Here is a 14,256-nt window from a genome sequence, read left to right on the forward strand (position 1 = left end):
TGCAAGTAACTGCAGTCAGAATGCTCCATATTGTGAATATCCCCAAAAAAGAAGGAAAGGAAGGAAAGAGAAGGAAGAAAATGAATGAAAAGTAAATAGTCGCATTGCACGTTTTATAGTAAACAGTCGCATTGCACGTTTTATAGTAAATAGTCGCATTGCACATGTTGTAGTAGATAGTCGCATTGCACGTTTTATAGTAAACAGTCGCATTGCACGTTTTATAGTAAATAGTCGCATTGCACATGTTGTAGTAGATAGTCGCATTGCACGTTTTATAGTAAACAGTCGCATTGCACATTTTATAGTAAACAATCACATTGCACGTTTTATAGTAAATAGTCGCATTGCACGTTTTATAGTAGTCTTATTTTTGTAGTAAATAGTCACATTGCACGTTTTATAGCAGTCGCATTGCACATGTTATAGTAAATAGTCGCATTGCACGTTTTATAGTGAATAATCGCATTGCACAAGTTATAGTAAATAGTCGCATTGCACGTTTATTGTTTGGCAAGGCTCAGAATTCATTTTTGTTTATGAAAACAAAATCATAACTTTCCCTGTGGCACAAAGTGCTAATGCAGTGATATTAAAGAATGAAGCCACAGGGGAAGTTATGATTTTGTTTTCATAAACAAAAATGAATTCTGAGCCTTGCCAAACAATAAATGTGGCTTTCTCTACTAGTAGAAATAGAGGTGCAAGTTATTACACATTAAGATAAGTGTAACTTTTGTACTGACAGAACTGCAGGTACAGGTCACAGAAGCATATATCTCAGTTTGTGGAGAAATATAATTCTACATAGGTATTTGTATATTCAATGCACTTATACACTCTTCTGTTATTAGAAACAGAGGTATATGAGCTTATACATTCAGAGAAATATAAACTGCAATACAAACAGAAATTGTTTGTATTTATTTACTCATTTAATATTTGTTAACCAGAATGGCAAACAGAGATAGTATAACATAATGCAGAATATACAATGCAAGCACGATGGAGACATGTTAAGCAAATTGCAACACAATTATTTATGATATAGCTCACATGTGACGTAATGCTCGGCATGCGATACAAACAGAAGCAGAATGTGTTAAATCATAATGCAAATCATATAGCTTCGTAGACTCACAGAGATGAAACCTCCTAGTAGGAATCTAGAGTCTTACACATTCATGGAAATGTATATTCCTGTTCTGATTGGCATGGCAGTATAGGAAACTACGTGTGGAGATGTAAGTATATATGGTGCCCTGCACATTCATGGAAACCAAAGTGCAGGTAGCAACCTGTATAGTCACCGAAATATAAATTCTTACAGAGGTGGAAACAGACATTTAGGTAAGTCCTTACGGATTCACAGAAACACACTCCAGTGATAAAAACAGAACTGGTGGCCAACCGTGTTCACATGAATTTTAGGGTTGACAGAAACTGAATCATTAGAACTCCAGCAGTCATACATACCTCTCAACTGCCCAGAATTTCAGAGAATGTCCAGATTTTAGCTTCATATTTTTAATCTGCTACTCATAAAATTTGTAATTTACTTCCACGTCATTGAGGACAGAAGTCGCTAAATAATGACAGACATTTAAGTCTCAGATTTCATAATCTTCAGAAAAAATGGATGTGGATACAAAACCTATTACTCTATTAACTTTCTAGCTTTATAAGAGAAATATTTAAAAATTGTTCCTATTTTTGCCCCCCCCCCATTCATTTTGTTAATAAATTGAGTGGTATGAAGTCATATAAGTACCAAATTCATTGTCGTTAGAGCTAAAAGTGAAGGGCTTACAAATTCCCCTAAACACACATCAAAAGTACTGACTGAGGTGCAAAAATGTAGGCCCAGAGGATCTTGCACTTGTACAGGGAAATAGCATTTGTGTGTTAGATGGGTTAACCTTACAGGGTTGAGATCCAGTGTAAGAGAGGACTACGATACAAAAGCTGTCACAATTACGAGACCAATAAGCTTATTTAAAACATTTCATTAAACTGGTGAACTAGTAAATGTAAGATGTGATGCTCTTCTACAACTCTGATGACAGCAGTGTATGCGAAATCTACCATCTAACTTTTCAGCTATTTCAATGTGTCTTGGAAAATCAGATTTGGTAAATGCGTTAGGATCATCGGTTGTAATATAACAAACGATTTAGTTCACTATGCACATTTTGGCTTATCTGATGATAAAATTGTGTTACTGTTTGCACTAGTTTTGTAATTTCATATATTTAAATACACTGGTTGGGTTGGAGATTAGATCACTATTGATAGGTAAGTAATGTAAAGGGGTACTTTTTCTAGTATTTTTTTCATTGATTTTTAAAGTAATACATTTGAGAAATGTAAATGAATGCAGTGTTAGAAATAGATCTTTTAATGTTTCTTGCTGGCAGTGATTTTAATGACTTTACTGAACACTGAAGGGTTAAATGTTTACCTGTTAGCATTATTAAATTGCATTGGTTATTTTATAAATATATGGAAATCACTAATAATTTCAATTTAATTTCTTTTAAGCATCTAATGCCGCGGATATGTAGCCTTTGTACTCTGCAGTAACTCTTCCTTGTTGTGTTTCAGACTGGTTTCACACCACTTCATATTGCCGCTCACTACGAGAACATGAACGTTGCCCATTTACTGATAAATCGAGGAGCCAATGTCAATTTCACACCAAAGGTAGGAAAGAGTAATCTCGAAATGTCTGGAATCCCATTCCAAACATCAGTCAAATTGTGTCTTTCAGAATACTAGTTTATCTAAACTGTTTGGCCATCCTGTGTCCTTAAGAAGGCGATCTGTTAGATTAAGATTGAATGAGGGGGAAATAAGTGTGGTTTGTCCCAGATCAGAGAAATACTATCTGTCCAGTGTTCTATAGAAGAAACACAGAACTCCCTTCCATTTCTGTTTTACACTTTTTTTTACTATAATGAATATTTCAGAGGTAAATCCTTCTGTATGGTGGAAAGTGCCTTTATAGTTATTACTGTTTGCCATAGTTGGGGGTGTACAGTCAAGCCAAACTTACAAAGACTCTTTATTTCATGGTCATTAGTCATTACCAAAATCTCTCTGAATTTTTATTTATAATGCAATTAGGAGAGTATGCCCTTTTGGAAAAGTGAGAATAATAGAACTCAGTGAAACTGTGAATCACAATTGTGCATAAGCTTATTTTTCCAGACCATAATGATCTATTTTGTGTTTGTGCAAGTTGCCAGATGTACCGATAAGTGAAATAAATTTATCTATAGCAGATTCATCTTGCATACTTGTGAATGCATTTGTTTAAAAGATATATCTCTATAGCATTAGTTTGACGAAGGACAATAAGAATTTCCTTTAGCAGAGTGTTATGAAGCCATGTGTTTAATCTTGCAGAGGTTTATTATAAGTTCCAGGGAGAGTGATTCAAATGTAAATTTCATTTCAGCAGCTGAAAGCAGTATTGACTTGTAAAATGATGCAGTATCACTACAATATTGTTACATCGTAACAGGTATACATCCAGAAGAGGGGGGAGGAACTTAATGTGAATGGGAGCTGTCCTTTGGGAAGCAAGGGACTTATTTTCAGGAGCACCTTAGGAGCAAAAGTAAATTATATGACTTTCTTAACATTGTAAACAATGACAGTGAAGGCTGATAGGATCTTAAACTATAATTAATGCTTTCTTAATTTAAAATTTGGCCTTTATATTTTCACAGGGTTGCTGGGTAGAGGATGCAACTCGTAAAAAATAAAATCCTTGCTTTTATACAAAACATACTTTGTTAAATCTAGGAGAGACCAAATTATTATGAAACTGGGAGATTTGGGAGGAAATTACAAAGGCAACCACCAAGGGAGAGGATGGATGCATGTTGTGGACATGTCAGCACCAGTGACCTAGCAGAAGAAACAGCAGATTTTGCAGTCAGGGCCTGGGAGGTAGCAAGGAGATACAAAGTAATGAGTTGGAGGTTGTATTGCCATAAGTGCCAGCTATACCAGCAGCTGGTACACAGGGAAAAGAGAGGACTGAGGACCATAATAATAGCCTGAAGCAGTGGATAAGGGGGCAAACAGCTTGGAAATTGAAGGAGAATGGTTAGAGGCCCATTAGGCAGATTAGCACTATAGCAGAAATAAGTTTCATCTAAGCTTACAGGGAACTTTGTGATTCATATGTAGGCTGGTAAGATCTAGCCTGATAACTGCAGGATTAAACTAGAAGGAGGAAAGCATGTCACAGAATCAGAAGGGAGGAAAGGTACTTGGGTAGTAGAATGAAGGAAAAAAGTGTCACACAATGCAGATCATGGCTAGGGTTATACTAATACAGCACAAGGACCCTAGGTAACAAAATAGTGGATTTGCAGGCAGTGATGTAGGAGAGGAGGGGAGGGGATGTTGGATTTGCTGGTTTCATGGAAGCTAGGCCCATTGACAACACAGACTGAGATAGGAGCGTGACTGGTTATTGACTTCAGGAATGACGGATATAGAGTGGGCAGAGCAGTGACCAGACACCAGGATAGAGGAGAGTAAACTGTGAGACAGTCGATATCCTTAAGATAGGTTAAATCATGAAAACCAGATGGACCACCTCCAAGGGTCCTCAGGAATCTAGCTGGTCTGTTAACAGACCTCCCAGATTGAATTTTTTAACATGTTATTTTTTGCGGATTGCAAGACAGTAACAGTGAGCACTGGAAGAAGGCAACTGTGTTAGTACCCTTCTTTGGGGGCATAGTAGTTTACATTAGTTTAAATTCAGGGAACCTCAGGCCAGTTAACATAACTGCAGTGGAGTGAATGCTACAGAGACAGGCCTTTGGAAATGCTGATTCGTTCCCTAGAGGATAACACAAATTAACATGAGCTGTTAGCCAGAAGAAACTGTCTGGGAAGCTGAATCTACTTTTTTGACTGTATTATTTCAGTCTTAACTCTCAACTATCCCAATTTTCACAGAATGTCCAGACTTCTGCACTGTATTTTTGGTCTGTTCCTCATAATATGTGTTGCTTTCTGGCCAATCACAGAGGACTAAAGTCACTAAAGAATGACAGACATTTCAGATTCAGAGTTCATATACTTCAGAAAATGCCTGTTAGTTAAAATATGCTATTCTATCAACTTTCTAAGTTTATAAGAGCATTATTGAAAATTTGTCCCTTTTTTGAGGCCTTTGTCTCCTCATTACATTTGTCTTTTTCTACATTTCTTGTCCTAAGAGTTTGAGATGTATGGTTGGAGAACTTAACAACTGAGTACTGGTAGATATGATCTGCTGTGACTTGGATGGAACTGCTTGGAAAACTGATGGGTTTCAAGGCTGGACCAAAAACAAGTACTTGAATTGTTGTATGGTTAAATGTATGATATAGTAGGATTTGAAATAGACAATGTCAGGAATAAAGAAAGTGACCAGACGAGCAATTCTGAGGTCAGTCCTGGGTTTAAAACTCTTTGGTGTGTTTGTTTCAGACATGTTTTGTCTTAGTGAACAGAGAAGAGACTGAGCCTTTTCACTGATGACACAATGTTAGCGATAGCAGTAATTGATAATAGGGGAGTCAAAGGAAAGATGGAAAAACTGAAAAGTGACAGTAAAGATGGCAGTTGAATTTCATTGCAGAAAAATGCAAAGCACTGTACCTGGGCTACAGGAAACATAGTGTGAAATATCAGATGGGGAGTGTTAATCAGTAACAGCAGAGCATAAAACAGATCTGTAAGTGTTGATCAGTCAAGAACTGGACCAACAGGAACAGAGTAAGAGGGAACTCATATTAGCCTCCAGAATGCTGAGGTGCATCAGAAAGAAAAACATAAAGGGGGTAATGCCTCAGCTATATCAGGCACTGGTCAGGTCACACCCTACATACTGTGGGAGTTTTTGAAGCTACACAAAGAATATCCGGTTGCTGGAAGGTATTCAGAATAAAATTGCCGGAAAGGTGAATGGAATGGAGAGGATCGATAAAAATGGGGTAGCTAATGCTGTTCTTATTAGAGAGGTACGGCATGATATGGGTGCATAGGATCAACTCAGGAAATTATGAAGAGGTCATCTGGAACATGAAGGAGGGACGAGAAGGAAGGGGGAAGATTAGTTTCCCCCCTAACTACTTCGCGTGAATGCACAATGGTATCCTGAGCTTAGCTGACTTGGAATTCCACTGATGGAACACCTAGTGCTCCCACTGGGTGTCAACATTATGGTGAACCAGAGCTATCTTCCCCGCCCAGTAATGGTGAACCTGCAGTGTCCACTCACTAGCATCTTCGATGGCCATCTTCTGTAGGCATCCAAGCTGTTAGCTGAATTCTGGTTGACTTTTACTTAGTGAGAGCTTTATTCCACTATGCCACATAGTTGGCCAAGGTCAGAACAGTATTCTTAAGAAGAAACATTCAGCCCCTTGAATTTATTTTCATTAGAAGACATAAGAAAAGACCTGGTTGTGGTGGATTACAAGAGGGAAGTTAGTTTACAGTGGAGTAGTATGGAAGGGCGATTACTGGCAATGTTTTATAAGATGAAAGAGAAGGTATTATGTCATGGTAGATAAGTGATAGGATGCCTTCGAAGGATGCTTTCAGTAGGAGGTAATGGGTAATAATCTTGGTGGTGAAGGCGTACCTGGGGTGATGTAACATATGAGAGTCAGAAATTAGGAAAGGTTACTACCTTAATGGTTGACTTAAATCTTCTGAAAATGTATTTATTTATTTTTTTACTTGTTAATCCCACCTATTGGCACACATAGATCTTATTTTAAGGTAACTCAGGAGCTCCGTCTGGTTAAGTGGGTTGCTCCAAGTCACCAATTTAACAAATCAAGACTAGGGGTATCAAAGCAGGGATTACAGGATTAATTTTGTTATCAGTTCATAGCATCAAACTTTTGTACTACGTTGCCAGACATTTTAATGTGTTTCTCTGGCATGCTCTGTTATGTTTTTAAATGAAAATACAGTAATTCTCACCTTGACAATAATTACCAGTTGTAATGACATTTGCTGTCTAAATTTTCAAGCAACCGCACTCTTACAGGCTTGCAGATTTCTGCAGTAGTATTCCACAGAGCTAATAGAATAGTCCTTTTTTCCAAATGCACAGTGATCTCAGAGTTGGTATGTGTAAGTTCTACAGACAGACTTTGTCCTCACATGAGGGGGTGTGGGGGGGGCTACCAACTACAAAATACAAATATAAATGACAAGCTTGATGCTAAATACTCACTCTTCTCCTGGAATTTGGTCTTTTTATTTAGTGTGACAGGACTTTAAATTGCAAGCCCCAACATTTCAGTAGGGGAGCATTTGTATACATTTATAAAATGAAGAGAAACACACGTGCACCAAGTCTATGTCAAATGTTTACATGGAGAGAGAGAAAGTGCGCTGCAGGCCCTGTCTTATAAACTGCATTAATATTCTACACCTATTTCCTTCTTTAAAAGAAACCCTGGCTTCTAACCTTTAATGGAACATTTTACACTTAAACTCAATGCTGATTTATGCTGTACAATCAGTTTTAATCACTTACTGACATATAATTATAAGCATAGCCTGCCTGGTACCCTACGTATTGTCCATTACTATTGTTTGGCAGACAGCTGTGGTTTTGACTTAGCTTTAATCACTCATCTGGGGTTATAATTGCATCCAATTGTAGTGAAACTTCATCACTTGTATCACAGTCATTAAATGTTGCAAGGCATTACTGATGCTATTATACAGGAAGTCATTTAAGCAGACCAGGTGGACCATGAGGCACTGCTTCAGTTTGGTCCCCTACAAGAATTCTGACGTGATTGGTGTAATACCACGACACATTTAAATCAGGTTGTAATTGTTAATTTCTTGAAGCAGTCTGTGCTTGTGTAATATTCTGTTTTAGAAAAACCCAAACAATTTTATCCGCAAACTGAAATACATTCTTTCTTTTCAGTTACAGTGAAAAATCAATCACTGGAAAGATAGTTTGGGGAAATGTATTATTTACAGTGCTGTTACTTATAGATTTTCAGCATATTGAATTTGTTATTAACTTCAAAGTATGCAGTTTACTGTATTGGGAGTATGTGTTGCCACTGGCAATCAGAACAGTCAAAGGCATGAAACAGAGATTCAGGCAACTTGTGATTGTGTCAACATCCACTCCAACATTTTTTATTTATGTTCTCTCTGTGCATGACCACCAGATTTTATTATGAGGAACCATTATCTTTTCAACCATTCTGATATTGCTTCTGGTATAAGACATCTAACTGTTACCTTCATACCCCCAGTCAGGCATCCTAGATGGATGTATGGCTTATGTCTATGGTTATAGCATGCATCAAGGCTTTTGTGACATGGTCATATAAATCCGGTTATGTCTGATTAACTGTCATCACTTATTTATCTATAAGGAAGGAGTACATGTATACTGGGGAGCTATGCTGTACATGCTCTGTCTTAGAGTCAGTTCTTCCATTTATCCACAAAGCTTAAAAACTGTATACAAGTGCTCTCAAACACTCACTTTTCAGGTGTGTGAGACCATGCAAAAGTCAGACTTTAATCTTTGTGATGTTAGATCACATCTAAAGATGAGCGCCAGCAGTTTAGCTTAGAAAGTAAAATGTACAGTCATAATGCTACTGCCAAGGGAAAATGCACACTGTCTTATGATTGTTTTACTTTATTTTATTCTAGAATGGCATCACACCGCTTCACATAGCTTCTCGAAGGGGGAATGTGAACATGGTACAGCTACTGCTGGACAGAGGTGCCCATATCGATGCAATAACAAAGGTAAAGCAAGAGACGGAACATAGCATCATAACAGATGTCATTAAGCAGTGTTGTGTTGGATAGTATAAATTTAGTGGAGGTGCAGTTACCAATTTTAGAATGTACTCCAACCAGTCTTATCTTGTCCTTGTTTGTTAGAAGTTTTTTGTTTACTCAGCTGTTCCCATTGCTATGTTGTTTGCATTACTTTTTAATGCTTTAGTGACTGAGATATGATTTTGTGTCATTGGTAATTGTGGTATTTGTGCATCATATTGATGCCTGGAAATATCTTATCATGTGATGCTACTTAATAAATTCCTGAATGGCAATGATCACACTGTGCATGTTCAATGGGAATTATCGGTGTATACAAATACAAATGTAAACTATCTGGACACTTAAATGCAGTGCCTGCAAACTATCTCCAAGGCTTTCCATCCATCCATCCTCAACCCCTTTTTCCCGTTTTGCACATCTGGAGCCAAGGTTTACACAGCTGAGTGGGTAGCCCTGCTGTGTAGTTCATCTGTACCACTCACTCACTCACTCACTCACTCACTCACTCACTCACTCACTCACTCACTCACTCACTCACTCACTCACTCACTCACAAACACGCTTGCACCTACGGCCAATTTAGTGTATCCAGTTCACCTACTGCATGTCTTTATAATGCTTGAGGAACCCCATATGACTGCAGGGTGGACATGCAGACTCCCCACAGAAGGCGCACCCCAGCCGAGAATCAAACTAGAGAACCTCTTGCTGTGAGGCGACAGTGCTAACTGTGTACCACCATGGCCGCCCTGTTTTTGGCACAATAAAAATCAAATTCATACTCAGATTTGTTCAAGTTTTTATAGCTAAGCCTATTGCAATAAAACTAGTTGGTATAAAAAAAAAAAAACACAAATATAAAGCAGTGGTCTGGTTGGGGTTGGTATCACAGTTGCAGATGCCAATTAATAGTCATATAAAATGAATTCAATGTATTAAAATGAAAATACACATTTTACAAACACAAAGGAGCTTCCAGTGCTGAGAAAAAAGAAGTTATGTATTCACCATAATGTTCCATGTGAATTGTCCATCTGACCTTCATTCTGTGCTTGTGGGTTTCGAACTGATCCTCGGTTCCGACTCGGCCAATTACAAAAGCTCGAGGTCTCCAACTAGCTCATGGCTTACTCCCTATCCCATAATACTCTAGGGCATTCCCCAGATCTTGTTTGCTGGTATAATAATATGCTTATATAAAAATTTCTTCATTAGTCTATAAGCCACGAAAAAGGTCAGAGAATATTAGATGCCAAATAGTAATCTCTCGATCCTCCAGTTTTTAAACAAAAAAAGCTGGGGCTAGGAGGGTGGGACGTAAAATTGAAGGTGAGATGGACAACTCACATGGAACTTCATGGTGAGTACATAACTTCTTTATGTGAAGTTGTCCTGTCTCACCTTCATTCTGTACTTCTGGGACAGTGTCCCTAGCACCATCTTTCTTGGGTGGCTTACAGGAGAACATTCTTCAGAACAGTGGACTCAAAAGAGGCCCTGTCCCTGGAGGCCAAATCCACTTTGTAATGAGTGATAAAGATATGAGGCCTTGCCCACATTGCTACCTGGAAATGGTATCAATTGGCAGTTTTGTCCGAAAGGCAGAAGAGGTCGAAATAGCCCTAGTAGAATGAGCGCTTACTTTGTCTGGAAGTTGTTTATTCACTGACTGATAGGTAAATGAGATGCAGTCTGACAACCACCTGGATAGAGTGTTTTTTGCTAATGAAGCTCCTTTCTTGCCATCTGAAAAGGATACAAACAATTGATCAGGCTTTCTAAAGTCTTTTCTTCTATGTAAATAGAAACGTAACTGTCTATGTACATCAAGTTGGTGTAACATGTATTCTGCTTATTGCCATACTTGGGGAAAAACACTGATAAGTCTATAGACTGATTTAAGTTTGATTCTGAGCATACTTTTGGTAAAAAAAGATGGGTTTGTGTGAAGTGAAACTTTGTCATTGTGAAACAACATATACGGAGGTTTGATAGATAATGCTTTTAATTCCCAAACCCTCCTAGCTGAAGTGATAGCCACTAAGAAAATTGTCTTCCAGGTTAAGAACTTCAAGTCACAAGATGATGCAGGTTCAAAGGATGGTAGAATTATATAGGATAATATGAAATTTAGGTTCCATGGAGGAAGAGATGGTTTAATTGGTGATCTTAACAGGTTAGTACCTCTCAAGAAAGATTTACAAAGTCTTTGGAACATAACATTTGGTCCCCCTCCTCCAAAATGGAAATTAGAGATTGCTGCTAACTGTACTTGAATAGTAGCTGCAGCTGCTCCCTCATTAAAAAGTTTTACTAAAAATTCCAGTATAGAAGATACAGATGCGGAAAAAGGGTGAATATGATTTTGTAAGGCTCAGGAGGAAAATCTTTTCCAGCTGCTGAAATATAATCTTCTCATAGAAACTTTGTGAGAAGAAATCAGGATATGTTGCACTGAAGTTGAAATGTTAGGCAGCCTGGCTATGTTTGGAATTGGAGAAGCCAAGCTGTCAACCTGGGGGTTTGAAGAGTTGGCTGTAGCATTCCTGATGGATGGGTCAGAAGGTCCAGCACTGGGTCCAGAATCCAAGGCTTCTCCTGAAGATGAGGCCTCAAGAAGGGGAATGGAATTTGACAAGGCCAGCAGGGGGCTATAAATATTAAGGTCCTTCCCAATACACTGGCTTTCTGGAGAACTTTGGGTGTTAATTGAAAGGGAGGGAAGGCGTAGAAGAGACCCAGGGGCCAATCGTGTAAAGTGCATCCCTTTCATTTGGCATTCATGGATGTGGCAAAAAGATCGTAGCAAGGCTGGCCCCATTTTCAGAAAATCATTTTCGCTGTCTCTTGTTTCAAGGACCACTCGTGAGGCATCAGTATTGCTCTGCTGAGTTTGTCTGCTATGACGTTGGGGTTCCCTGGGATATGCATTGCTACTAGAAAGTGTTGAGAGGAGGTTGCCATCTGCCATACTCTCAGGGCTTCTTGACAAAGGGGGTAAGATCTAGTTTCTCCTTGTTTGTTTATATACCTTACCCCTGACATATTGTCCATTTGGATCTCAATCGTTCCTAGTGGAAGAGAGTCCTGGAATGCCTGCAACACAAGAAGCACCGCTCTCATCTGTAGGACATTGATTTGCAAGTGGGACTCATGATCCTGCCAAGTGCCTTGGACCATTATTCCCTGATAATGCCCCCCCACCGTATCTGGGAAGTATCCATTTTCACTGTGGCAACTGGTTGTGGAAGAACAGAAGGTCAACCTAAAGTCACTTGATCAGAGTGAAGCCACCAACGAAAGTCTCTCCTGCAAGATTCTGTTAATGTAATCTGGTGCGACATCAGAAGTTCCTGCATGGACCATTGAGTGAAGAGCAGCCACTGTAGAATTCTCATGTGCAGCCGTGCTAAGGGAATTAAGTTTATTGCTGCTGCTGCTGCCATGGTGCCTAGTACTTTTATAACTGTCCTTGCTTGAGTCTTATAAAAAGAAAGTCTAGAACCTGCAGTCAAAGGGTTTGTACCCTCTCTGGTAGAAGGTTTACCATCATTGTTGTAATGTCTAAATCTGCGCCTATAAAAACGATATGTTAAGATGGCAATAAGGCAAATTTTTCATAGTTTATCATCCCTAGATGAGAACAAAATGTCAGAATGGTGTCTCTTGCTTCTGTTAGAAGATGCTTGGTGGTGGTGGTTAGGAGCCAGCCGTCTAGATATAGAAACACTCGGAATCCTGAACTACTGCCATACATTGTTGGGGCTGTAGTGAGACCAAAGGGCAGAGCTCGAAACTGATACTGAGTGGCTCCCAGCCGAAAGCGCAGATGACTCCTGGATGGCCTGTCCATTTTTATGTAATAGTACGCATCCTGGAGGTCTATAGAGCACATCCAATTGTCTTTTCCCAGAAAGGGAAGTATCGACTGCAGTGTAACCATTCGGAACTTTGTCTTTTTTACAGATTTGTTTAGTCTGCTGAGCTCCAGTATGGGTCTCCAGTCCCCTGTTTTCTTCATAACTAAAAAGAATCTTGAGTAAGTCCCCTTTAAAGAATCTTGAGTAAGTCCTGGATCCTATCTGGTCTGCGTGGACCGATTGGATGACTCTTTTTTTTTTTTTTAGCAACTTGAGTATTTTTAGGGTTGCTTGATTCCTTTAACTGGGTGGAACATCTGGAAGTTTTTTTTATACACAGGGCAGAGATTGAAAAGGGTATGGAGTAACCTCTGGATATTATACCTTGCACCCACTTGTCTTTTGTGATTTTTAGCCAGGTGTCTGGGTACAAGGATAACTGACCCCCAACTGCCTCCAACAAGGACAGATGTGCCTCCCTTCAGGAGTTCTGAAAGGGCTTACCAAAGTAGGATTCTCTGTCGCTATGGTTTTGCAGATCCCCTCTGCCGTGTGACCGGTATCTTCCATTATTGCTTCCCCCTCTGCGCCTGGTGGAAGGCTCACCATGTGTATCTTGAAAAACTCTCTGGGATTTTCAAAACCACATTTTTCCTCCCTTTTGGCCTTTAGGGCAAGGCCTAGAAGGTGTGGAAAAATGGATTCCAATGACAGAGAGAGGTTTTCTTTCCTGTTCACACCTGGTTAGTGTGTCTTTGACCTTAGGTCCGAACAAGGATGAGCCATCGAAGGGGGCGTTAACGAAGGATGACTTGCAGGGTTCCACAAAGTTACAGAAGCACATCCAGGAATGTCTCCTAAGGGAAATTCCTGAAGCTGCTGACCTACTCGCTCCATCGGCTGCATAAGAGACGAACCTCATGGATGAGTTAACTACAGAATTTAAGGTGTAGAGCTGGTAGGACACTTTATCTTGTACCCCAGCAGCTGTTGAGCCATGGAGAGTATCTAAGCTCCTTCAAGAGATCTCTCTGTAACCTGGTGAAGTGTGCAAGATATTTCAGGGACCTGAGAGTAAAGGTCGCTGAAGAAAACATGTACTTTCCATATCTGTCCAGCGTACGTGACTCTTTGTTTGGGAAGTGGACAGAAGAGGACGTTTCCGACAACTCCTCCTTGGTGGTCGCCACTACCACCATAGCATCTACTGGAACACCTTTTGTAAGGAAGGTTTTATCCTCAGGGGAAGTGATGAATTTATTTCGCTGCAGGGGACAGACTCCACTAAGCCTGGAGACTCCCACGCCTTTTGACAAACTTAATCCATAAGTTTGTCGAAAGGCAGAGACACCCAAGTGGCAGAAGGCCGAGACCCAAAGGCTTTCAGGTAGACAGACTTATCATCAGAAGTGTTGATGGGCTTCCAGCCGCCTCTCTGCATAATGATTTCTAGGATGTCTGCAAAGAAGACATCCTCAGAGGCAACTGTGGAAACCCTTCTGACTCATTGAGGTCTGTGTCTGATGTGATCGACTCA

The 14,256-nt window shown here is 39.6% G+C and overlaps 1 protein-coding gene across 3 annotated transcripts in view; it reads left to right on the plus strand.

Annotated features, from left to right (window-relative positions):
• Positions 1-14,256, plus strand: part of ANK1 (ankyrin 1) — a 1,899,552-nt gene that overhangs the window by 681,466 nt on the left and 1,203,830 nt on the right. For all 3 annotated transcript variants that reach the window (XM_044082993.1, XM_044082990.1, XM_044082992.1), the window contains exons 7-8: positions 2,605-2,703; positions 8,722-8,820. In XM_044082993.1, coding sequence (XP_043938928.1) covers positions 2,605-2,703; positions 8,722-8,820 — 198 coding nt within the window. The remainder of the gene's footprint in view (positions 1-2,604; positions 2,704-8,721; positions 8,821-14,256) is intronic.

Source organism: Protopterus annectens, chromosome 9.part0 (genome assembly GCF_019279795.1).
Source record: "Protopterus annectens isolate FY-2018-M chromosome 9.part0, PAN1.0, whole genome shotgun sequence".
NCBI lineage: Eukaryota > Metazoa > Chordata > Ceratodontiformes > Protopteridae > Protopterus > Protopterus annectens.